The sequence below is a fragment of the Gymnodraco acuticeps genome, unplaced genomic scaffold (assembly GCF_902827175.1).
Source record: "Gymnodraco acuticeps unplaced genomic scaffold, fGymAcu1.1, whole genome shotgun sequence".
Classification (NCBI taxonomy): Eukaryota; Metazoa; Chordata; class Actinopteri; order Perciformes; family Bathydraconidae; genus Gymnodraco; species Gymnodraco acuticeps.
In genome coordinates, this window is record NW_022991325.1 from 882359 (window position 1) to 909026 (window position 26668).

A 26668-nucleotide genomic window follows, 5' to 3' on the forward strand; every position below is an offset into this window, starting at 1 on the left:
TGCCGATTGAAAACATTTGTACTTAAAATTCGGTCAATTTACTTACGATGGATCAACTGGCCGACAGACCTTTGTTCATCATCTCATTATTAAGGGATAAAGAAAAGTGTTGTCATGACATCTGAGTATCCTAGACCAATACAAAAATTCTGCATTACACAAGCATTAAACATGCATTGCATTGTTAGAGACAACACCAAATCTCTTCACTCGTCCTCCGCTATGAAGTGTGGTGTTTCCACGGTGATGAGAAAACACCTCAAAGCTAATACGTAGCAATGTGTTTGAGCTGCAGCTCACTGATACATAATGCAGGGACAGTTAGAGGAGTGGACAGCAGGGGTTCACAGGCTGCAGTGAGGAATGGGGAAGTACATACAGAGAAAGACGGAGAACACGCAAAGATAGAGAAAAAAAACAGAGAAGAAGAAATGACTCTTATGCTGGCCAGAGATGTGGTGTAAAGCTGTTTGGCAGCTGCAACATGTTCAGCAAGTACTGCAGGACTTTGAAAAGACAATTTGACAAGACAGGCCTGCAGCTTTTCATCTCAATGACTTATACAATACAGCTTGATGAAACGTTTTTGTTTGACATCAGCCATTATAGATAATATGGCCATCTGAGTGTGTGTGCTACTGTTTGTGGTTTGTTGTTCACTTTGTAATACAGTTAATTATTCAAAATGTTAGAGTTCCTTATTGTTATACGGAAACTTGCACTACTGTTCAAAAATAAATAACAACAAACCTGGAATTATGCATTTGGGACTTTTTTTTTGCTTTTTCTTGTTGTACCGAACCGTGACTCGCAAACAGAGGTACGTACCGAACCGTGAATTCTGTGAACTGTTACACCCCCATGTTTGACACAAAAAACGAAAAATTCAATATACTCAAAATGAATGTTGGATAAGGCAAAGTCTATCACAAGTTATTTTACAAATGAGTGCATGTGTGATAGTCCTACTGTTGTTGTAAATCATTCAGCTGAATTCACACCTTGGAAACTCTAATGCAACCACGTGCACATCACTGCCCCTTAAATGGAATATGATGCCTATTATCAGTTTATCAACGAGACACTGGATGCATTTGGGGGCCATTACGGGGCAAACTGACACTGAGGCTGGAAGAAAATCCAGACGAACTCCAGCTAAAACAGTCCATAATGTAAAAAGAAACATGAGGAGACAACAAACACCTAAGTTAAAAACTAATAGGATGTGAGTATATACAGGGGAATACATCCAGCCATTGTCTATGCTAGCATGCTTAGGCTAACACAGAAAACACATCTCATGGAATCTAGAGAGTAGAAATAAGTATTCACAACTACCTGATCGAAATATGTAAATGTTATGGATATTTACAGATGCTTTTCATTAACTTGTAAATAATATTTTTTTGATTTCACAAATCTTTAGTTTGCATTTGTAAAGGTGTTAACACGGATTGACAATCTGTCCAGACAAATAATATTGAGACAACTCTACCTCCGTATCCAAATACAGCATGTATCGATGTACTAATATTGTTTTATGGCCAAATGCCTGATAACATAACCATCTAAGGCTGTGATTTGCACCAATAATTTAACTTCCCTGAGGTCAAAACACAGGTACAGGTATTGAGGTGTTATGTAGATGAGGTGTGTCTGGTTCACTGCGCTAACTGAAGTCCGGTTGTATCACATATGCTGCTGGACAGTTTGTTGGATAATCTGCATGAGAGTTCTCAGCTCCGAGCCAACGAGAGGCAAAAAGGCTTCGAAACATCATTTATCCAAAGCTGAATACACACGGGTAAAAAGGATCGGTACAAACATGAAGAGGCAAAGTGCAGATGGGCACGAGAGCCTTGATTGAAAGAAAGATCACTCTGATGTGGAAAAGATGTTGAAAAAGGTCAGATAGAAAGAGTTTTTTACAGTGATGTAGTGTTGGAGGATAGAGTGAGTGGGCAGCAGCCAAGACTGTGTTTGCTTTTCTCTCCATCCATGAGAGCTAATGTAAGAGCACAGAAGCAAACAGATAAATGGATTCGTGACGGCAGGTTGGCAGCCACAAACTCTCTGGGCAGCTCGACTGCATACCAGCACAAGGGAAATGTGACATAATTGATTTTAGATTTGTTTTAAGTTCTAATTTTTACCAACTCTTCCCATCTGAAACCAACCTATTGAAAGATGTATGGCACAGTGACAAAGCAGGTGAAATTGATTGCTTTGTCATGAGTTTATGTAAGGTGTGTTGGCGAACGCTGCTCTGCGGTGTGGAGCTGTGAGTCTGCTGGTTGGAAAAAAGAAGGAACAGCTTTCTCACCCTCCCACTCCTCCTCCTGCACTCCTACCGCCATTTGCTGCTGACCTCCAGAGCCTGAGCCTACATTCCTTTAGCTGCCCTCTCCGGAGACACATCTTCCTCCATCTCCTCAGGTTGACTATCTCACCAACAGCCTTCAACATCTTATTTTACATCATCATTTAAATATGGTTTTTGTGCTTAAGTAGGTTTCCCCAGTCAAGACACAACAAGCTGTCCTCTTTCTTTCCCCCTCGTCTTTCAGCTTAGCCTCTCCACCTGGCATGCAAACAATCCTAAATCTTCCTCAACTTTCACTCTGAGGTTAACAGACAGCTGAAATCTTACTTTTTCAAATAATCTCATACGACAGACATTTGCTACAAAAAGGGGAAAAACAAGAAGACATCCAATGCTTTCTGACCGGATTCAAGAGGTATTCACAGGTGGTTTGAAATGCAATTCAAATCCAATATCTGCCAATGCAACACAGCCCAAACCCTCGGATCATATTCCAAGTGTTTGATTATTTTTTTCTTCAATCTTGAAATTGCTAGCATACATTTTACTCTAGTCCAAATGCATCGTTACAGTGACATCTGATTTTGTAATGAAAGCAAATGATTGAGTGCCATCTAATGCTGCCTTTCAATGGAACCTGTCAGCTTGTTGTTACAAATTGGGAAGTTGTGCATACAACATGCTTGGCCTTCAAGTTGTACGGTCGGTAGAATAACGCGGCCAAATTGTTCTGCCGGTTTAGAAGCCACGAAGGCTAACAATTTAGCAAGCATGTAAGTTCACTCAGAAAATGCAAAGGCATAATGACAGAGAAAAAATATATAAGACCATTTGGAGTACTAACATATTCCTATTTTATATATACATACCCATGTATTACGAACTAAAAACTCTTCCAAGGCCAGCACCGTTTCTTTACAGCTGCACCAAACATGTCGATCTTAGCTTTCAGGAAATGTTTGCTCACGAGGTTCAGAATACCACATTTGGTGGACGTCATACAGATCTTTGGGTGGGGGATTCTTACACAAGTATTTTTAAGAAGGTGGGGGTCTGCCCTTGCCATATGCTCAAGCCCTAAGGCTTGATGCTGGAAAACCTGAGGTGCTTCTCATGAACAACAGACTGAGGAGCCTCTAGGAAAACAATGAGCTTGCTTTCAGCTAGAAGCTGAGCAGATTTACATATCATTTGAACTACCAGAACTACCACTGCTGGCACTGATAGGAATGCATGTACGCACATAAACTTGTAAAACTTGAATTTACAAGAACACATACAAAAATATGAATTACTCTAAAGCATGTGTTTTTGTCGGCATACATGCATACAGATGGTCTATTACAGTGGTTCTCAAATGGGGGTACGTGGACCCCTAGGGGTACGTTGGAGTACTGCAGGGGGTACGTGAGATTTATTGTATGTTAATGAGAAGAAAAAAAAGATAAATATACCAATTTTAGGAAAAGTAACGAAGTTTGAGCAGTGTGGGTTTTATATTAATAGACTAGAGTTACACATATTTCAAAACATGAAGTGTAATAACTGCAGGTTGCCTCCCTGTCAGAATGACAAAGATCCTCAGTGAAGCACAAGCCCATGTTTCTCACTAAATTGTAAGTACAACTTATTAAAAAGATCAGTTCAATGCAACTAATGTCGTCTTAGTGTTATTGCATGATGTTAAAATTGGTTTGCCATGAATTTAGTGATGGATTGTAAACATTTGAAATGTAGCATTTAAGTGTTTCTCATGTGTTGTTGTTTTAATAAATCAGACACTGATGGTGCAGCTTTTTTCCCCTAATAAATAGTTTTTGCGCTGATCAGGGGGCACTTGGCTGAATTTTTTTTTCAAAGGGGGTACATTATTGAAAAAAGTTTGAGAATCACTGGTCTATTAGACCTGACACGATGGGATATTTATAAAAGATCCAAAGTCCCATATCCATGATAACCAAATACATACAAGTGAAAAGCCACAGTAACCATGACAGCTGCAGTAACTGTCCTTTCTTTCAGTCTCATCACAATGTTTTGTCTGCCAGGCATGCACATTTTAGATTCTTCACATTCAGAACTTGAAACCATCAGAGAGAAGAAACTGATATCTTGAAAGTGATACCCAGAGAAATCATGGGGAAAATCAATAGATGCCATTGTGTCAAAAGCCCCAACTAACTACTACTATAGTAGTAGTGTGTCCAACATTTATATGGTTCGTGGACTTGGCTTGAACCTCAAACACACTCATTCGCTGACTAATCTGAAAACATCGACACAAAAAAATCGGAAACATATTTAAAAAAAATTGAAAGGCTTAATTGATGCCAAAGAAACAAACTTTAATTGTGTGTTGGATTGCTAATGATTCATATAATTTCATTTCTTCGTTTTTCTTGGAAGGCTTATTTGCTTTGAGTCTGTATGTATCCTTAGGTCAATAAGTATGCGGTCATTGTGTCATAATAAGAACATTCAAAATAATGGAATGAACCCACTCACCCTCGGTTGCCAGTTTTCATATTGCTTCTGCAGATTGGCCCCTATGGTCTCCAAGGCCTTCTGTGGACTCATGGACAGAGGATCTGGCAAGAAAACAGAGTAAAAACATTAATTCACACAAAGCAAAAACGGGTCAAAGTCACACACTCAATCTGAACCAAACACCTGGAAGAGATGCATGATGTTTCTGATGTAAATGCTTACAGGAGTAGTGTGGTCTTGGTGATGCTTTATTTTGCCATTAAAGTTGCAGCTTATCTAAATGATTCAGCTTTATACTGCTGCACCGGCCGAATGTTGAAATAGAAGTATATTGGTAAAATGAAACAAACTAACAACCTCTGAAACGATCTAAAAAAAATACTGCTGATGTATTTGCTTTACTGTATGCATCATTAAGTGGTGAACATTTGATTTTGTTATTATAAGAACATCCAAGAAATGCAGAAATCAAACCTGAAGCAAGACAATCTCCTGGAAATCTATTATTCACCACAAATTAAACAGGCTGTCTATAATATCCAATAAAATGAGTTAATCAAAAAATAATAGGCGTTCAAGTACTGCAATTTTATGTTTTGTGATACGATATTGACCCTATCAATTTTAAAGAATAGTTGACATGCAATGATTAGCAATTCCCAATTTACTCATGGCATAACATTTTTAATTCATATTTAATGCATATTGGCGTGTGTTCTGTATACTATGACAGCTTTTCTAAATTTGATTAAGGAAAACCCTAAATTACTAAATTAACCCAGATTTATCACATAACAAAGTTTTACCAAAAGTTGTTCCCGTAATACCAGCGAGGATGTTTATTTCCCCCTAAAATACAAGTTAATACTAGTATTTCAAACTTGTGATTTATCATGATCAGTCACAGATTTTAATTGTTATTAATGTGTTCCATTTTTTCATAAACTTTATTTTCCTTTTTCTTAAACAACACATAGTTTCAGTGACAAAAAAGTGCAGGTTGTCCATTGTTTTTTGTTCTAGCGCCGCCATTTTGGTGTCCGGTCACAGCAAGTCATTACAACAACAGAGAACACGGAGGAAGCAACAGAGAAAGACACATCGTGAATAATAAAGTTTGTGGATATGCCTGGGATTTGTTGTGCTGTGGGCTGTGACAATAGTCGCCAGAGGAACCCCGGACTACAGTTTGTATCGATCCCCAAAGACTTAGACCGTCGTAATAAATGGCTGGCTGCCATCAGAAGGGATCACTGGCAGCCGACATCTAACTCCAGATTGTGTAGTCAACACTGTTTCCGGTAAGCTCTTCACTTATTGTTATCTTTTAGCTTCTTTTGTCAGAAATACGTTTTGTTGCCGAATAATAATTACCGTTAGCAGTGTAATGGTAACATGGCACGAGTAAAATATTCCCAGTTTTGAAAGGACTGCATTAGTTTTGCTCTGTGTTCCTTTACACTTGAAACCGACTGCATTTGAATAAAAGAAACATTTCTGGCAGAAAACTGAGAAAGAAATTGCCGTTCTCAATATTATTGAATGCATGCCTTAAATTACTTGTGTATTTATATTACATGTATTATTGCTACTTTTACTTAAGTTAAGGATCGTAATACTTGTCATTATCTTATTAGGAGGCCTTATACACACATTAATATTCTACCATGTTTGCCTCTGTCTGCTTAGGAAGAAAAAATGACAACCCCATGAGTCCTGACTACATCCCCAGCCTGTTTGCGCACACGTCAGCTGGACAGCGGCAGAGAAGCATCTATGCCACCAGCAGATTTGAGCATACTCAGCAGATGAAAAGGACTTTGGTTCCTGATAGTGACCATGAGAATGTGGCACCTTCCAGCACCAGTGATGCCACTGGGCTTGACATCACCTTAGTTGAACAGGTAGAATGTGTGAAAGATGACCACAGTTACTCTCAAGCCATTCTTAGCTCAGGTATTGTGGAACCATGCTCAAATGCAGCCTGCCAAGTCAAGGCATTGACAAACGAGTGTGCACGATTCAGAGCTGAGGTTAATTGTCTAAAGGACAAAGTTAATGTGCTGTCTTTCAACGAAGAAGCCTTCAAAGGAAATGATGAGATGGTACAGGAACTAACAGGCCTACCAAGCTATGCTAAAATGATGGTTGTTTTTGGCTTCCTGTCTGGGTTTGTGAAAGCCGGTCCAAGACTGACTCCCTTTCATAGCTTTTATTAACATTGATGAGAATGAGGCTTAACTTACCTTTATATTTTTTTGTTTATCTTTTTCATATGTCTAAGAGCAGTGTTGTCAGAATGTTCAACAATACTTTAGATGTCATGTATGTCAGACTGTCACCACTTATATTTTGGCCCTCAACAGATCAAATTCAGGTTAGTCTGCCCATGTGTTTCAGGGATCATTTTAGCAACTGTACTTCCATCATTGACTGTTTTGAAATGTTTGTAGAGAAGCCAAATAATTTAAGGGCACGTGCACAAACATACTCCTATTACAAGCACCACAACACTGTAAAATATCTCATTTCTATAACACCACAGGGTGTTACATCCTTTGTGTCAAAGGGCTGGGGGGGGACGCACAAGCGACAAGTACATTACAGAAAACTGCTCATATCTTGAGAAATGATCACCAGGAGATGTTGTTCTTGCTGATAGAGGCTTCAATGTGAAAGACACGGTGGGACTGTATAATGCACAGTTGAAAATACCAGCATTCAACAAAGGCAAGCAGCAGCTGCATCCACTGGAACTTGAATCCACAAGGGGACTCGCTGCCGTCAGGATCCATGTGGAAAGAGTCATTGGCCTGGTCAGGAACAAATACACCATCCTTCAGAGCTGTCCCGCTGTCTCTTTGCCAAGCAGCCACTCAAGGACAACCTACTTCCCTTGACAAGATGGTAACAGTTTGCTGTGCTCTTTGTAATGTCTGCCCATCTGTGGTACCCACAGAATATATAGATACTATTTGTAAGTCGCTTTTGATAAAAGCGTCAGCTAAATTAAACAAAATGCTTATTGTGTATTCCCTTTTCTATGTATGTTGGATCTTCTCTCTATTATCTTTACAATTAATACATTAAAATGTCCAGTTTTGAACTAATAAACATCACTTTTTCCAAGTATTTGTTTCTTGAGGTTTTTTAAATACTCCTACTTATACTACAATGCATCTGCAAGTATTAGATACAGTTATTTATTGCACAATCTACAGTGTATGAATATGTAAGCTTAATGGGTAAACAAAAACCTGACCATGAAGACAAAAGCAAAAGACCAGTGTCTGACAAGAAGAGCTTATTTATTGTCAGCTTCTTAATGTCCCTCAGATGGTTTGTCAGAGGTTGCAGTGGGGGAGAAGCGTGGCACAGTAAACCATTTACCCAACAACTCTGGTAGTATCCCTGTTCTAATGAAGTTTACCACCTTTGAATGTGCAACATAAAACAATTCTCCATCAAACATGATGCGCTGTTTAAAACGTTCTTGAGGTGTCCACACAACAAAATCACAGAACATTACCTCTGCGACACACATTTGTGCCTGCACTTGATACATATAGCTGTGATTCAGCTTTAGGCTCATCACACCTCCCTCAGGGATGGTCAGGCAGAACCGCGAGTCTTTGGTGCATTCAAGTAGACTGCGGTCTTTAGCGCGGAAAGGACACTTAATTTCTAAAATGCCAGGCTCATGGCAAGCACAGGTCACGACACCATCTGGGGATGCACCAATCCATGGCAGCTCTGGGTTGAGGATGAGCCCTGATGCTGCAACATTGATGTCTTCATGGTAATCTTACCAGGTAAGACTTCGTGGCAGTGTCCTCGTTTTGTAAACCCCATCTGAGGAAAAGAACATGTTATTTTGGAAAAAGAAAAAAAAACTCATCACTTTAAAGAGTCCCTAAAATACTGTTATTAGAATGTTGATATCTTGTTTTACCCTCATAATATCTAGTTACTCAATTATTGTATTTATTCATGATGAAGTAGTGGAAAGAATGTATTGTTTAGTCTTGCTGCCTAAATGTATATATACCTGGTCGCTTCAGTGGAAAACTGAGGAGCGAGGATAGCAAACTCTTTTAATCAAAAACGAAGAGCTCTCTGTCTTGGCTGCCTCATGGAAGGATGACGCAGTAACTCTCCCTGCTCTCTGCTCAAACCAGACCCTCGACCTACTCTGTTTCCTGGTCTTCTCCTCAACTAACAAACACTCAAAAATAATTGAACTATCAAAAGAGCTGTAATTATCAGAAAGCAGTGAAGTTATTCTTAATGAATATAGTGATGTTTAGGATTTAGCATTGTGACACGCTTTTATTTTACCGTAAGCCATTTCTATTTCTTACCTGCTCTGGTGTGAGATTCAGCTCCTCAAAGACTTTGGCACCCTCCTCTAGCAGTGCAGGTAAATCCAGTACAAGTCTGCTGCTTTGATACAGACTGGTAAGGGGTGTTGGCAGATCCAGTTGTACAGTCTTTGGCGTGTATCTGTGGGAATGGCCTTCAATGACCGACAGGATAGCACTTTTCTTGGGCTTTGTCTCTTGTTCTTCACTTTGGTGGAGTTGTTCACAGAATAACTTGAAATCAGCAGCAGATGGTCTCATGTGCTGAAACAGGTCTTCGGTTTGAACTTGTTCTTTAATGGCGAAGATGTTAGACACCTCATCGTACTTCGCCATTTTAGTGCTAGGCTGTGTCCATGTGCATGGCTTCTCTGTGCATGTCTGGTTTTCTCTCTTCTCAACAGCAGCCACAACTGTAAACATAAGTGCTGCTGCGTGGGAACAAACCTCTCCTAACACTGCCATGCATGTACAATGCGCCATCACCACTGTCCCGTCCTCCTGCACCACAATCCATGTAAATGTTGGTTTGCTGTTCATAGCCTGGGAATGATTGACCTGTTGAGTGAAAAATGCAGTACATTAATTTTGTCATATAAAAGCTAAACTCTCCTGAGCTTGTACAAATGTAAGATTCAAAAGGTTTATTGTCAAATACAATAGCTACAACACAGATTGGCATTTAATATCTGAAGTCCCAGGATGTACAACATACAATATCCTTAAGACATAAAAAAACAAGTAAAGATAGAGCAACGCGAAATATAACAATAGTGCAAGTGACAGAGAATCGTGAAATAAACATGGACCTCTTGCTTATGTAAAACAAAATAAGAATTAATTTGTCATTGAAAGAAGAGTATTTTGCTTTAAAACAATATAGATAGCTGGAGTTATGATGTTAGCTAGAAATACCATTTGCTAGCAACTGGCTAGCAAGCTAACATCATCACTTTAGACATAAATACAACTATAATAACACGGTTTATGAATGTTGTTAAATTACTTACCTTCGCTGTGATCACATGTAGGTGTGTCTTCTCCACATGCCATATATTGGTGTCGTTCACCCACCCGGCAACGGCGTATTGATATGCATCTGTGCTCTTAAAAGCCTTCAGGCTCTCTCCGGTGAATGGAGATGGATTGTGAACAAGATAAATATATATGTCGGGAAAAGTTAGTTGGGGAAGAAACTTAGCCGAATTCAATAAACAAAATACAGTTGGGGGTAACAAATAGGGATCGCATCCAATAATCGCCGTCTTTAACAAATATCTCTCTCTCTCTCTTTCCCGTTTAAATGCGCTGTGTTTGCTGCCATGACGAGTGTAAACAAACTGTCAGAGTCGGTCACAAAGATGGCGGCGGGGATTCCGGAAATGACGTACTTGGTACCCATGAATAAGTCGCCTCGCAATTAGGGAAGCAAAAGCAACAGCGTTTGAATAATGTCTGGAAAGGACAATGTCGTCCGGGACGACTCCACAAATTGCAGTAAGAGGAGAAGGGGTACATTTTACTTTAAAGATCTTAGAAAACGTATCAAATATGGATGTCCAATAATTATGAAGATTTGGACATGTCCAGAAAGTATGGATGAGGGACCCTGTTACTGACTTACATCTGTTGCATAAGGGATCTACCCCTGGATAAATCTTTGCTAGCTTTTCCTTTGATAAATGAAGGCGGTGTAATACCTTGAATTGGAGAAGGCCATGTGTCTGGCACAAATTGAGGAAGAGTGAACTCTTTGAAGGATGGATTGCCAATTATCATCTGTTATTTCAAATGCTAGATCATCTTCCCACTGAGATCTGATTGTCGAAAGAGAGGGAGAATGCAGGGAGGAAAGTACATTATACAACACCCTAATTACTCCTCTATTTTGCACATGTATTGCAAGAATTCTATCTAAGGTTGTTTCTGCTGGTTTATTTGGAAACTGCGGGTATTTGCTACGTGTGAAATTTCGAATTTGGAAATATCAGAAAAGATGGCCGGGTGGAATAAAAAAAAATTCTGTCAACTGACTAAATTAGGCAAATACCTTGTTTATATACAGATCTTCAAAACTACGTATTCCTCCATTATTCCAGATCTTAACCTTAAGCCTGTTTTTCAGGTCTCGGGCTCGAAAATGACATTCCCAGAACAAATTACCATATCTTCCCTTCTAAAAGGTTTAAATTAATAATCTTGTTTCTCAAAGCAAGGTTACATCTGTGAGTTGGATGTAGAAGTGTCAGAATCAATATAGATGTTTTTATTTTTAAAGTAAATTCAGATAGAACACAGTAAAAAAATTTAAATTATAGTGTCCGTTAAAAATAATTACTTCTGGGGTCATTTGGGTGGATTTTCCATATCTCTGGCCCCCCTTGGTCGATTTTGACGAATGAAATCTCTTTATAACCGCTAGAGCCAATGGAATCGAGGGAAAGTTTCACATACACACACACGTTACCAAATAAGGAGTGAGAGTGACGCGTGGCCAAAACCGGAAGCTGCATAAAAATTGAATTATCATTGAATTATCATTTTTTTAAAGCGACAGACACATTAATTGGACACTATGGATTAACCCTCAGCAGCGTTTTTATCGTTTTAATGCCATTGAACACGACTTTTGATCAGAATAACAGCCAAGGTAAGAGATGTCTCGTAAATGCTCTGTAAAGCTCCGTGTTGTGATGTCTGTGTTTGCTTCCCCTGTCCCGAGTTTGGATCGCTCAGTGATGATACTATACCTATATAATCTGTGGAGTCTCAGCTTTAATCGGATATATTGTATGTGCAGTTACGTTAAGTAATAAGGGCATCTTTATCTTGAGTTCTGTGCCAAAGTCAGTTTGCATTTTTTTGCTTAGGGGTCATTTAGACGCTTCTTATGAGACTTGTGCTTTGTTTTGGTAAAAATGGTTCGTATCTTCAGTTAGCTGAGATTCTTCCTGTTAATCTGGTGCTAAACATTAATAGGTTTCATGAATGTTAAGAAGCCCTGAGACACAGTCTCGAAAAAAAAACTTTCACTTGCGCCTCGTACTTAAGAGGTTAAAGCAGAATCCATCACAGAGGGTGGGAACATACAGTGGGGCAAAAAAGTATTTAGACAGTCACCAATTGTGCAAGTTCTCCCACTTAAAAAGATGAGAGGCCTGTAATTTTCATCCTAGGTACACTTCAACTATGAGAGACAAACTGAGAAGAAAAAAATCCAGAAAATCACATTGTCTGATTTTTAAAGAATTTATTTGCAAATTATGGTGGAAAATAAGTATTTAGTCAATAACAAAAGTTCATCTCAATACTTTGTTATATACCCTTTGTTGGCAATGACAGAGGTCAAACGTTTTCTGTAAGTCTTCACAAGGTTTTCACACACTGTTGCTGGTATTTTGGCCCATTCCTCCATGCAGATCTCCTCTAGAGCAGTGATGTTTTGGGGCTGTCGCTCGGCAACACGGACTTTCAACTCCCTCCAAAGATTTTCTATGGGGTTGAGATCTGGAGACTGGCTAGGCCACTTCAGGACCTTGAAATGCTTCTTACGAAGCCACTCCTTCATTGCCCGGGCGGTGTGTTTGGGATCATTGTCATGCTGAAAGACCCAGCCACGTTTCATCTTCAATGCCCTTGCAGATGGAAGCAGGTTGTCACTCAAAATCTCACGATACATGGCCCCATTCATTCTTTCCTTTACACGGATCAGTCGTCCTGGTCCCTTTGCAGAAAAACAGTCCCAAAGCATGATGTTTCCACCCCCATGTTTCACAGTAGGTATGGTGTTCTTTGGATGCAACTCAGCATTCTTTCTCCTCCAAACAAGTCTAGTTGAGTTTTTACCAAAAAGTTCTATTTTGGTTTCATCTGACCATATGACATTCTCCCAATCCTCTTCTGGATCATCTAAATGCTCTCTAGCAAACTTCAGACGGGCCTGGACATGTACTGGCTTAAGCAGGGGGACACGTCTGGCACTGCAGGATTTGAGTCCCTGGTGGCGTAGTGTGTTACTGATGGTAGCCTTTGTTACTTTGGTCCCAGCTCTCTGCAGGTCATTGACTAGGTCCCCCCGTGTGGTTCTGGGATTTTTGCTCACCGTTCTTGTGATCATTTTGACCCCACGGGGTGAGATCTTGCGTGGAGCCCCAGATCGAGGGAGATTATCAGTGGTCTTGTATGTCTTCCATTTTCTAATAATTGCTCCCACAGTTGATTTCTTCACACCAAGCTGCTTACCTATTGCAGATTCAGTCTTCCCAGCCTGGTGCAGGTCTACAATTTGGTTTCTGGTGTCCTTTGACAGCTCTTTGGTCTTGGCCATAGTTTGTAGGTGACCAAATACTTATTTTACCGAGGAATTTACCAATTCATTCATTAAAAATCCTACAATGTGATTTCCTGGATTCTTTCCCTCATTCTGTCTCTCATAGTTGAAGTGTACCTAGGATGAAAATTACAGGCCTCTCATCTTTTTAAGTGGGAGAACTTGCACAATTGGTGGCTGACTAAATACTTTTTTGCCCCACTGTATGGTTCGAATAAATCGGTGATCGTATAGTAGGGATGCACGATATATCGCGTTGTGACGATAACCGCGATATGCGCATGCGCGAAATTCACATCGCAGGACGTGACGATTTTAAAAAAGGATTAAATCAACGATTTTTTTTTTGGACTTGCGTTATTAAGTAGGCAAATTAACTCAAACACGTTATGTTCCAATTATTTTGCTGCTTGCTGCAAAAGGAAAACTTGCGCGGCTCTCATGTCAGGGGTACTTGAGTGAGTGACATGCAGGCTCTGCATGCACAGCAAACCACCAATCACAATCAAATCTCCATAGCAAACAGACCCGGTGATTAAAAGGTAAAAACACTGAATAAAGTAGGTTCATGCGTTTCTCCAGGGCAGTTTGGCGCTGCTAACCGAGCTAGCTCAGCTTGTTGCTCTGATAACTTAAGATCCAGACGTCCGTGACTAAAATCCTTCATCCGGTTAAATATAGCTAAAAAAATACCAATTATATAGCATTAATGTTCAAGAAAGGATGGTTTGCGGAAGAAAAAAAAACGGTCTTTTCTTCAATTCCTGTATGTTTTCATATCGCAAATATATCGCAGGGGGAAAAAAAATCGCAATGTCAGTTTTTTCCAATATCGTGCAGCCCTATCGTAGAGACATCATATGTAATCCAAAACGTTTCCTACACTGTACCCAGATTCTAAGAGAATGATATACTAACGGATTCGCGTTTCATTTTTTAATCGGTTGACAGCATTAATTAAATTATAACCCGTGTATCATGATATGAATCACATGTTACCAATACACATCCCTACCAAACAAGCAGATTAATTTTACAGGCAGAGACACTTTCCTGCATAATGGCAGAGGTTAGTTATGATTGCAGCATCAAAGGATTTTACCGTTATAATAAAAGCAGAGTATGGAAAAGAAAAAGCAGCAGCACCTCAGGTTTAAATATTGATGAGAGTAAATCAATATGGCATGAAGAATAGCAAAATATAGATTGAAGAAGGCTAAAATTGCGCTCAGCAGGCAGAGAAGATGTATTGCAAGCCTGCAGGAGATACTGATATGCTTTATGCAAGGTTATTAGTGGTTCCTAGAGTCTCCAAAAGTACAATGGGAGCCAGAGGCTTCAGCTCTCCAGCTCCTCTTCTGTGGGACCAGCTTCCAGTTTGTGGGGGCAGAAACCCATGGACCCGGCAGGAGGACCACGGCACCTACCACAGCCACCCCTATGATAAAGACTTGAATACTGGTCAGTGGTCACCTGCCAGGTGAGAGACAGAAAAACTAAAATAACTAAAACTCTGGAGATGACGGCCCGGATGCTGAGTAGCATGCATCTATGGGAAAGCACTGTATACAGTACAGAAAAACTGAAGTAGGACAAGAGAGGTGAAAGACTAGACTCAGCAAGCCTGAGCCAGCCCTAACTATACGTTTTATGAAAGTCTTAAGCCTGCTCCTAAATATGGAGACGGTGTCTGCCTCTATACCAGGAGCTGATCCCACAGAAAAGTAGCTTGGCTCTGGCTCCCATTGTACTTTTAGAGACTCTAAGCTTATATTATGAGCTCTTTAAGATATGATGGTGCCTGGCCATTAAGGACTTTGTAGGCGAGAAGAAGACCTTTACATTATATTCTGTGTTCTATAGGGAGCCAGTGCAGAGGAAATACAGGAGTAAAATGAGTAAGATAAACCAAAATAAATGCAGCATTGAAGTGTTTTTGGGATCAACAACGTTTTTATTCTGTAAATCAAATGGTTATTGTGTAATTGGAAAGGTGCCCACCACACACACCATGCTCACTGAAATGCAGATGTCAGTCATTTTTAAGCATCTAGTCGCTGCAATTGTCATCAAACACCTGTTGTATTTAAAGACCTCAACTCTGCCTTTACTTTTTAATATTCCAAAACACTGTCTCAAAAACTGAGTGGCAGGTCTGCACAGTGTCAGTGTCCCGGGCCCTTTAATGTGCTCTCCTCACTTCACACAGTCAGGAAGTCTCAGCGGAGCTAAGCAATGGTTTGGAGGTTCGCTCTCGATGGAGACGTTTCTTCTTCTGTTGTTCGTGTCATTTGGTTTGATTCAGGTGGGTGGGGGCAGGTGGTTTCATCCTTAGTTCGCAAACATCTTATGAATTAAGCTCCCATGAGAATGATCTCTTTATTCTTTGTGTTGTCCTCCTGTCACCTGTGCGACTTCTGTTTTAAAGCATATAGTATAAAACATCAGCAGTTTAGGTTTGACCTTTTAACCCAACTTTATGGTCAATATACTTCCTTTAAAAAGACAATTATTCATAACTTGACTTCATTAAAATATAGTAAATATCAGATGAAAATATCTTGACTATCACTGGTATATGTCTAAATGTTGTCATGATTCTGTTATTAAAACATTTCAAATGTTGAATCTAATGATTTTTTTCCTGTGAACAACGTACTATGGAACTATCTGTTAGTTTTAAGGAATTCGATGAGATAGCCCCTTATTCTGACATTAAACACTTTTTTTTTAGAAACGGTCAAATTGGACCCGAGGACGACAGGAAGATGAAATGCTACAAAGTCAAAGCTAAACTTTTTGGAGTTGCCACTATCCTTGTATGGCTTGCCACTACGTAAATGTACTTTTGACCCATGGCTTTTCTGTTGTGTTAAACACTTACAGGCTGTTGGTCCAGTCCCTACATGTTGACACTTGGCATGCCTGATATTGTTTTCCTTCAGGCAGGGCCGGTCCTAGACATTTTGGTGCCCTAGGCGAGATTATGAGTACAGTTGCCTAGGGTGACACAGGAAGTAGTTTAATGTTGACTTGGAACCCCGTCGGCGGGGACCCTGGTTTTTTTTTTCACGACACTGTGTCTCAGGGGATCTTAATATTTAAGAACCTATTAATGTGTTATACCAGATTAACGCAAATAATCTCAGCTAACTGACGATACAAACCATTTTTACCAAAACAAAACACAAGTCTCATAAGAAGCATCTAAATGACCCCTTAGCGAAAAATGCTAACGGACATTGGCACAGAACTCAAGATAAAAGTACCCTTATTACTTATCGTAGCTACACATACAAGATATCCGATTAAAGCTGAGGTTCCACAGATTATTTAGGTATATAGTATCATCACTGAGTGATCCGAACTCGCGACAGGGGAAGCAAACACAGACATCACAACACGTACCTTTACGGAGCTTCTAGGGAGATCGTCTCACCGTAGCTGTCAATCTGATCAAAAGACGTGTTCAATGGCATTAAAACGAGAAAAAACGCGGCTGAATCGTTTAATCCATAGGTTTTTAAAGTCTCTGTATAAAAAAATTATTTCATTTATAATCCATAATTCCATTTTTATGTAATAATCGGAGAGCAAAAGTTAGTTGCTAATGGTAGCCACCAGAGTGGCTGCTGCTTCCGGTCTAGGCTATGTGGTAGTCTCACACACACACATTACCAAATAAGGACTATGTGGGAGTTCCCCTCGATTCCATTGGCTCTGACGGTCAGAAAGAGATGTCACGTCAAAATCCAGCAAGGGTGGCCAGAGATATGGAAAATCCACCCAAATGGCCCCAGAAGAGGGTTGTTTTTGCTAAATCTGTCTAAAAAGATCAAATATCACTTGTTTTGCATCAATCTTGATACAGGGTACTTAGTATATGTTGTACTTTGGATTCCTAAAGCTTTTAGTCTACTAACCCATCATCCAAGGTTAGTTTTCACTATAAGTACAAAATATCTTTTGGACGGACACTATAATTTACAGTTTTTTTACCATGTTCAATCTGAATTTTCTTTAAAATAAAAAAACATCTATATTGAATCTGACTTTTCTACATCCAACTCACAGGTTTATCATTACTTTGAGAAAAAAGATTATTAATTTAACCCTTTTAGAAGGGAAGATATGGTCATTTGTTCTGGGAACGTAATTTTCGAGCCTGAAACCTGAAAAACATGCTCGGGGTTTAACAGGTTAACAAATGAACAAACAACAAGCACAGTGTTATAGCTGATGAAATTGATTGATGATCATTGAATACGAATGTATACGTCCTCATGTAGGACATCGAAGATACTACAATGAGTGTAAAGAATAAGAGGTGTGACATCTTTAAACAAAGTGGTGCTATCTTTTCACATGATTTTCTACAGTGAGTTTATGTATTCGCCATTATAACAATTGCATCATAAATGCAACTAAAACCTCTAATTTCTGTATCTAGCACTTAAAATGGTCTGGCTTATTGAAAGCTCATATACTTGAAAGCTATGTTGATGTTGTATCTCCATGGTAGATTGTACAGATTCTGAGTCACATGGGATAAAAAAAAAGTCAGTTCAATAAAATGTAATGTAGTGTCAAATCCTGAGAAAGGCATCAGACAGCACAGAATGTACTAGTGTTGTCACGATACCAACATTTTGGTTTCGATACCGATAACAAGTCAAGAATTACGATTCTTTTTCGATACTTTTCTTAAAAAAAGGGAAACAGTCTTAAATGTAATTATCGTGCTTTATTTCACACCAGAACCATAACACAAACTTTTAAACAATGAGAACAATAAATAAAATAAATGACTAGAATCTGTATTAAATACAATTAAGCATCATCTATAAACAACTTTTTTGTTTTTCGCTTCTGGCGTCTTTTTTGTCAACAAGCTGAGGCGCAGCGGCAGTTGCACTCCCACTTGCATGCTTCTCGCTTTCTCGCATGCTCTGGCAGCTAGCGCGTGCACGAGAGAGGGGAGGGACTTCGAGCGTGCTTGAGAGGGGAGGGGCTGCAGGCACGGCTGCAGTGCAGGGAGTGGAAGCAGAGCGCTGAACACGCACTGCTCTTATTAAAACAGCGCTTTCTCACCGGAGTACTTTTCCCCGTCATTCTAAAAGTACCGATACTAATGAAACGGAGGAATCGTAACGTTTTTAACGGCAGGGTATCGCGGTACCTTTCAAGTATCAGTACACCGTGCAACACTAGAATGTACACATCGTATTTAAGGAGAACCCACTTTATCATCCCTCACACTTTGCGTTGTGTTTGAGTGCTTGGCATGTCATGTTGCCGAGTGTGTGTGCTCACCTATCCAGCACTCCAGCCGGGCGCAGGGGGAGGTCTTGACCACATCAGGAGGGTCCACTCCCACGTTGAGACACAACACCAGCGCCACACTAACAGTCTTCATCTGAGGGAGGAGAAACACAACATGGTCATCACATCATTCATCTATGAGCTAATAGAAACAGACCAGCAGTGATGGATAGTAACTAAGTAATTGTACTCAAGTACCGTACTTACCTAAAATGTTAATGTACTTTACTTGAGTATTTAATTTTTTTGAATAATTTGTACTTCTACCCCACTCCAATTCAAAGGTAAATCGGGTATTTTTACTCCACTCCATTTATTTCATACCATTAGTTACTTCACAGATCTGGATGAATGATGTGCAATATAATCAAGTGTTAAATCAGACTTTAGTTCCACCTGGAGTAAATCCACAAGCTACCCTGCAGTATACAAAGTCATTCAAACTAGCTGCACCTTTACCAGCTTTGAGAACACTTTCATGATCAATCATTATAAAACATATCATATATATTATTCTGAAATGGACCAATCTGCATAGTGAGTACTATTACTTCTTTAAATATATTTTCATGCTAATACCTTTGTACTCTTGCTTCAGTAACATTTTGATAGCAATACTTATAAACGGAGTATTCCTACACTCTGGTACTTCAGGGTATATGCAGGAATCCTGAAGTCAAATATAATACCTTTTAAGACCTTTTTTAAGACCCTTTCCATACATTTTAAGACCTCATCGCAACTTTGAGTTCTAACCGGTTACATTGGCGACACACTTTACCTCACATTTACTATATTGATTGTAAGATAGCACAACTAAACAGAGTGCAGACAGACTACTGAAGCCTCCTCTCCACATGAACTTCAACCTCTCTGTGAAGGTCAGGTTTAATGCAGTATGCTGCTTTGTTGCTTCTGTACTCTGTGCTCTTTCATTCCAGTAGAACTCCTCAGAAACCATTAGAAACCAGGATTTGACCAATAAACAAAACAATTGACAAAACTTTGAACTATGAAATATATGAAACTTTGGTGAGCTTCAGCGGGGTAATGCCATATAGGAGCTCCCTCACAAATACCCAGGGGTTAAATTGGGCTGGGGCTGTCCGGGGCTAAGCCCGGCACATAGGACGATGCTCTGACGTCATCACCCTCGCACATTTGTCATATGTTTACAAAAAAAACGATATATATGTTAAGACTTTTCTCGTTCTTAATATAGACTATATTTAGGGTCGATATGTGTTGACCTTAATTTAAAATAGCAGATCTCTGTGACCGGATATAGTTTGGCTTAGACCCCGGCCCCACGAGGACGCATACAGTAAAACGCATACGCAAAAAAGTCTTCCGTTCACACGCATTCGATTAATTAACGTGTCCGTTCACACTAGACCGCTGGAAACGCTGTAGTACATATGCCAGGCCTGTAAGTGGCGCTGCTGCCGCCACAAAATACACCAAAAGCAGCGAAGAAGACCCCGGAGCATGGTTGTTATGGTTGCCCTTCTGTTTATTCTCTGCGGTGGACGGCGTGTTCTCCTGCTGTATATCTCTCAGGTAGTCCACCAGCAGATAACACCCCCCCCCTGTCTGTCAGGCTGCGAGCGTGAATCTCTGGTGGCATTTCTATTTTAATATAAATGTTTTGGTCAGTATAGCCATTTTACCATTTGAATTTAATTTAAGCAAGTGTTAGTATATTGATCATGTGTTGTGATTTTTAACAGTATTTAGGTAGAGACTTTAAATATCCTCCTGCATTGTTTATCATGTGTTGTGTTACGTATGTGTATTATTACATTTTGCAAAACCAATCAAACTTTTTCTAAACAGACAGATTTCCAAGAGTGAGACAGAGGAGTTGACGTTCATAAAAAGAGACAGCAGGCCGGATTTGGGTCTGGTATGAATACCTGATGATATGAATTTAACGCAAAAAGTTGCAGATTACACCGAAGTCACGGGCAGCACGATTACAGCGAAAATTATGATCAAGATTGTTTGGATTAATATTGAGATCACAATTATTTATCACAATTATTCCTTAATTTAAGGTATAAAGTATTTGTATTGCACTTTTGTATTAAAAAAAAACATGGATCGCTGCTTTCACTTTTATGTTGGTTTGAAAACTTTGGATGAAAAAGAGAGCCTTTAAATAAGGTTCTCTTTCACCTTCAATGTAATGCATTAACTGTATAAGTCCTGTTGGCTTTCTACGTAAATTTCACAATTGATCATATTTATTTAATTGTACATCCCTAGAAATGTCCTGTCTTTAAATAAAATGAAGAGAGTAGAAGCATAACTGACTAAAACCAGACAAGTTAATGACCCATGACACAGAAGACCACTGAAACTGGAAGTAGGATGAAGGACAAACATTACATCTGAAATAAAACCATCAATTTATATGTCTGTCATATGGCAAGTCATATGGCAAGTCCTGACAACCACAACCATACGCGCGCGACTTGAATGAGGACAGTTAGGCAAACATGGCGTGGGTGTCCATGCAGAAGTCTGTTGCAACCTTTGATACAACGTGACATCATCCAGCATAGATCGAGGTTGGCGATTCAAAAATACAAGACCAAATCCGTAGAAGAGTACTTCGCAATTTGAACTGTGTATTTATAATGTAAACATGGGAATTGTCGCAACAAAGGATACAATAATTGCTGCTGGAAAAACTCTCCAGAGTTTATAATCTTGCCTCAGAGTATTATAAACAGCTAAGGAGTAATTATAGTATTTGCTCCACAAACTGGACTTCCTGGATCGTACTTTAACAAAAACTATGTTTGTCCTATTTTAAACAAACATACAGATACTCATTTAGAAATAGAATCACTGAACAACCCCTGTACTTTATATAGTCTTCTTTACCGCCATCAAGCTCAGTTTAGTCAAAATAAAATCATTGTAGAATGAGTTAAAATATATACTGCCTACAGCCAATGTCATATTTCCAAAGTCAAATCAATGATTTCCCGACATTTCTTATTTAGACATGAACACATGTTCTGAACAGATGTGTCATTTTAACACATCTATGAGTCTTAACACCCAAAAATGTACAATAGTGACAATATATCGTCTTCTAGCATTGTTCTCTTTTAAATAAAGCAGGACATATGTTGTAATACAGTATAGAGATATTCTTTAGGTTCAGATTTTTGGTTTAGTTTGTTGTAAAAGGTAACTCAGTGGATTACCGGTGCCTCGATTTCTCCTCTCAGCCACTTTTGGCCCCAGCAGGATACTGTTTGTTGATGGCACTGCTTGACCTGAGCTGACCCGTCACTGTTGCATCACTGTGTGAATTTGTGAATCAAAGTCTGGTAGTGTTTACTCTGAGACAGACGGATGAACTTCAGGCCCTGCATGTCCCCTTGGCTCCAATTATCTGTAGGTCAGCTACATGCAGGGTTCTTTAAAAAGGTCTCAATGCGTTTTCGCTGCTCTTTGGTAACAGTGTTACCGAAATCTGGTCAAATTCAGGGATCAATAAAAGGACAGACAGTGGTATAAAAAGAAAATAATGATTAAATAGAATTTTGAGGATTTTCAGTTAAAAAATGTCAATAAAAGACATTACTATAGCTATATGTCTGCCTGTTACAAAGACATGCAAAGAACTATACACATTAGGGGTGTTAACCTGTTAAACCCCATCCCTGTTTTTCAGGTCTCAGGCTCGAAAATGACATTTCCAGAACAAATGACCATAACTACACTTCTAAAAGGAGAAAATTAATAATATTTTATCTCAAAGTAATGATAAACCTGTGAGTTGGATGTAAAGAAGTCAGAATCAATATAGATGTTTTTTTATTTTAAAAGACAATTCAGATTGAACATAGTAAAAAACTGTAAATTATAGTGTCTGTCCAAACATTCTTTTTTACTTATAGTGAAAACTACCCTTGGATGATGGTAAGGTAGACTAAAAGCTTTAGGAATCCAAAGTACAACATATAATAAGTACCCTGTATCAAGATTGATGCAAAACAAGTGACATTTGACCTTTTTAGAGAGGTTTAGCAAAAAAAACTCCACCTCTGGGGTCATTTGGTTGGAAATGGGCGTTTTTGCCGTTTCTCTGGAACCCATTGGTCAATTTTGATGATTGACATCTCTTTTTAACCTTTAGAGCCAATAGAATCTAAGGGGGATTTCCACATACACACCAACGTTACCATTGTGAAGTGGGGGCTATGCGCATGCAGTTTGCCTAAAGAGAAACCTGTCTCACGCTATATGGATTATTAAAAATAATTTCAAAGTGACACAGACACATTGGATTAACCTATGTATTAAACTTCAGCAGCGTTTTTATCGTTGTAATGCCATTGAAGACAACTTTTGATCAGACAACGACGAAGGTAAGACATATTGCCGTGTTCGCTACCAAGCGCCACGTGTTGTGATGTCTGTTTTTGTTTATAATGTCGCAAGTTCTTATCATGGAGTGATGATATAGACACCTATCGATTCTGTGTATTCTCACGATGCTAATCGATATGTTGGATGTGCAGTTACGATAAATAATAAGGGTGTTATACCGTGTTTTCTATGCAAACGGCGTTAGCATTTTTTCGCAAGGGGCTAATTCAGAGGCTCAGCATTAGCTTTGTGTTTTGTGTTTTGTTTTGCAAAAAAAAAAAAAAAAGATCAGTTAGCTGAGTTTCTTCCCGTTACATGGATATGAAACATTCATAGTTTATTCAATCTTAAGAAGCCCTCAGACGCTGTTTCCTGCAGATTATGCGTTTTTCCGCCCGGGGGCGGGTCGATGGGGTTCAACAGGTTAATAGTTTCTAAGATGCATCGCGATGTGGACGAGGACGATTCTGAATCAATGCCATCACAGAAAATTATTGATTATAGAGTAGCAACGTTGCTTCTTGATTTTCCGGCCACAGCTGGACAATAACGTTGTTTTTTTTACTTTATTGAACAATTATATTAATATATTATAACAAGGCACATAAACATCAAGGTTCATTCTTAAATTCAAAATCTGAGGGCTTTACAATAAAGTTCTATAATAAATAATAAAATAACTTCCTGGTAGCAACGTTGCATTGAATTGTGTGAAACCGGGGCTAGCACAAATATGGTGGAAGGAGGCGAAAATCAACAACAAGTAATAAAGAACGGACGTAGTATTTTGAAAGCGGACATCTGGGCACATTATGGATTTTAAGAACTCAATGGGAAGCACGGACTGGAATAGACGCACGCTGTGTGTAAAGTCTGTCACACAAAAAAGCAAATTGGTCTGTGACACAGAGATCAAGGAACAGATGCGACAGCGGCAGAGCGACACCAAAAACTGAGCAGTCTGCTTTATCCACCAACACAAGCAACACCAGTCCCAGAATCAGAAAATAGAATGACCCGCCCTGAATCAGTGTGGTGTCGCTGCGGCTCAGAGACACACATGGATCTATGTTTTAGAAAAACTTGCGTTAGCGTCATGTTAAGTTTTTGGTGGAATAAAAAATGAAGTCTTGGATTGCAGAGTATGAACACCGTCTCGCTATATTAAGACGATAAATAATTGTGTAAAGATTGTGAAGGCAGCAGGAAAACTCCAGCGATCACCATCTGTTCCTCCTCACCGCCCGGTTCAAAATGATTGTATTAGTCCATCAAGTTTATATATTCCCGAAGTGAAACCTTTGACCGGTAAGGAGATCACCAAAATGATTGGGAATATGCTCTAAAAACTAGAAATGTCAGTTGAAATGTCAAGGGCAATCAATATAACAGTTCTGCAATATGTTCCTTTCTTGACAAAAATGAAAAACAGACAAACATTGTCATCCCTAGAGCTGCACTGCCAACATGAAAACCCCAAAGTGCTGGATAATGTCAAAACTGAGGTCTGCACACGTTACACTGCCATGGAAGTCAATGCAAGAACGCCAGGTGACATTTAACAGGTAGTGTAAGATACTGTCTCTTTTTTTCACACACACACACACGTACGTACGTACAGAGAACTTTATGAACACGGAATACCCCAGTTACTGTGAAAAATTAAACCAAGGTGACATAGAATATTCACTGCTTACAATAGAATGATATTCGCAAACAACCGTGATGCTAGTGGCTCTAAGTAAACAGCAAGGCTTGTTTATGCTAAAAGATGTCGGCATCCTTACAATGACAATGTTAACATTTCGATGTTTAAAAAGGTATGATGACCTTATAGTGGTCCTAGATGAAAGGTGGGGGGATCACCAAAGTTATTACAATTTATCATGAGACATGAACGTCCATATTACATTTTTTGGCAATCCAACGAATACATGCTCATACTCAACCAGCTGAAGAAGATGTGGTATGAGAAAGACATACACCTGTGAAAACAATGAATCCAAAACAATAAGCAATATGAAGGTACATGAATAATATCTCCATATAATTGATATAGCCCTCGCATCAACTCAAAATCAGGGGATGCCTGAGATTCAGCTGTCTCTTACCAAGTTATGGATCTCTAAAGGTGTCTTTAAATCGAATGATGGCTCAGGAGTTGTTTAATGAACTTCAGAAATAGGCTAAATGCCAACAATGGCCTCCCTAGTCCCCACATCTAAAACTCAGTGAGGGTTCATGGGACTTTCTGTAAAGATTTTCCCTTCCTTCAGCCTTCAAAGCAATGGAGGGTTTCCTTCAAGAATGATCTAATGTCCCCTGACACACAGCTCAGGACCTCAGTGACAGAAAACTCAATGAAGATTGAAGATGTTAGGCATGCAAAGGGTGGACTTCAATAAACAAGAAAATCTGTCATTTGAAAAAATAAAAAGACAATGTGCTTGTTTTCTATAAACTCAGCAGGGGTTGCAAAATATCTATACCAATATCCTCGGAAAATATATTTACGTATATCGAAAAAAATACTACAAAGACAAAGACTCAAGTGGGAAGGTTTGCCCTTTAAAATATAACAGCTGAAATGACAGCACACTTATGATTAGGGTTGGGTATCGTTTGAATTTCCACGATTCTGATTCCGATTCTACTTTTCGATTCCGGTTCTTAACGGTTCTCAATTCCGATTCTTTGAGGGGCAGGGTAAAAAAATGATTAAGTTCTTGTTGAGAAAAACAAGCATATCTGTCTTCTCAGGCATACCAGGAAGAAATGTTTGAACATTTTAAAACAAAATGCTTCAATCTGGTGCACTTTAAGCAGAATTACAAGAGACTAGATCTAGGGGGTACAACTCTAAACACCCATATGAAAAAAATCGGTTTACATTTGAATAATTAAATAAGTATGTGAGCATAACCAATAACCCATAGCCAATAACAAATGTAACGTATTTTATTTTTGTTGTTCATTCATATCTTATTTTACTATTTTATTTATGCATATTTTTTTATCTCCAGTTTAAAACGATATGTCTGGTTTACTGTCCTATAGTATACATTGGAATGATTTCAAACCTGTTTTATCCCAATCATTATAAAGGAGTGCCTTGAAAATATGTGTTTACATAAATTGTGACCAAACCGTTTGAACTTAGACTAAAGTGAACTATCTAAACACTCAAGAGTTCTTTACCTCACTGAGCTGTAGTTATCAGCCTCTCAGTCTGACTGGAGAGGACTCTCCCTCCACATCATTGTAGAAACATCTTCTTCTTCCGTTAGAGCAGCTAGCACCAGATGCTAATAACAACAGCGCCGGTTCCAGTGCACCCTCCCTTTCTCCCTCGCACTTTGGCTGTGAGCTGCGGGCGCCAGATAAGCCAACATCCCCCATTTTCATCACTTGCAGCGCCTATCGTACAGGGCGAATGAAATGTGTAACCGGGAT

General features: G+C 39.2%; 2 protein-coding genes across 2 annotated transcripts in view; both read right to left on the minus strand.

Moving 5' to 3' along the window:
• The window catches only part of rptor (regulatory associated protein of MTOR, complex 1), a 262325-nt gene that overhangs the window by 210910 nt on the left and 24747 nt on the right, over nt 1-26668 (minus strand). Inside the window, 2 exon segments of the mRNA XM_034240379.1 lie at nt 4829-4911; nt 18815-18917. Coding sequence (XP_034096270.1) covers nt 4829-4911; nt 18815-18917 — 186 coding nt within the window.
• LOC117562534 lies at nt 8025-11350 on the minus strand. Its single transcript, XM_034240378.1, has 3 exons — nt 10182-11350; nt 9172-9729; nt 8025-8662 (listed from the first exon to the last, which is right to left on the minus strand). The coding sequence occupies exons 2-3, from the start codon at nt 9709-9711 to the stop codon at nt 8525-8527; spliced, it is 678 nt and encodes a 225-aa protein (XP_034096269.1). The 5' UTR covers nt 9712-9729; nt 10182-11350; the 3' UTR covers nt 8025-8524.

Coding starts and splice junctions, on each gene's coding strand:
- LOC117562534 (XM_034240378.1), bottom strand. CDS start 9,711: ATGAACAGCAAACCAACATTTACATGGATTGTGGTGCAGGAGGACGGG. Junction 8,663..9,171: donor TGAATCTCACACCAGAGCAG/GTAAGAAATAGA, acceptor TCTTTTCCTCAG/ATGGGGTTTACAAAACGAGG.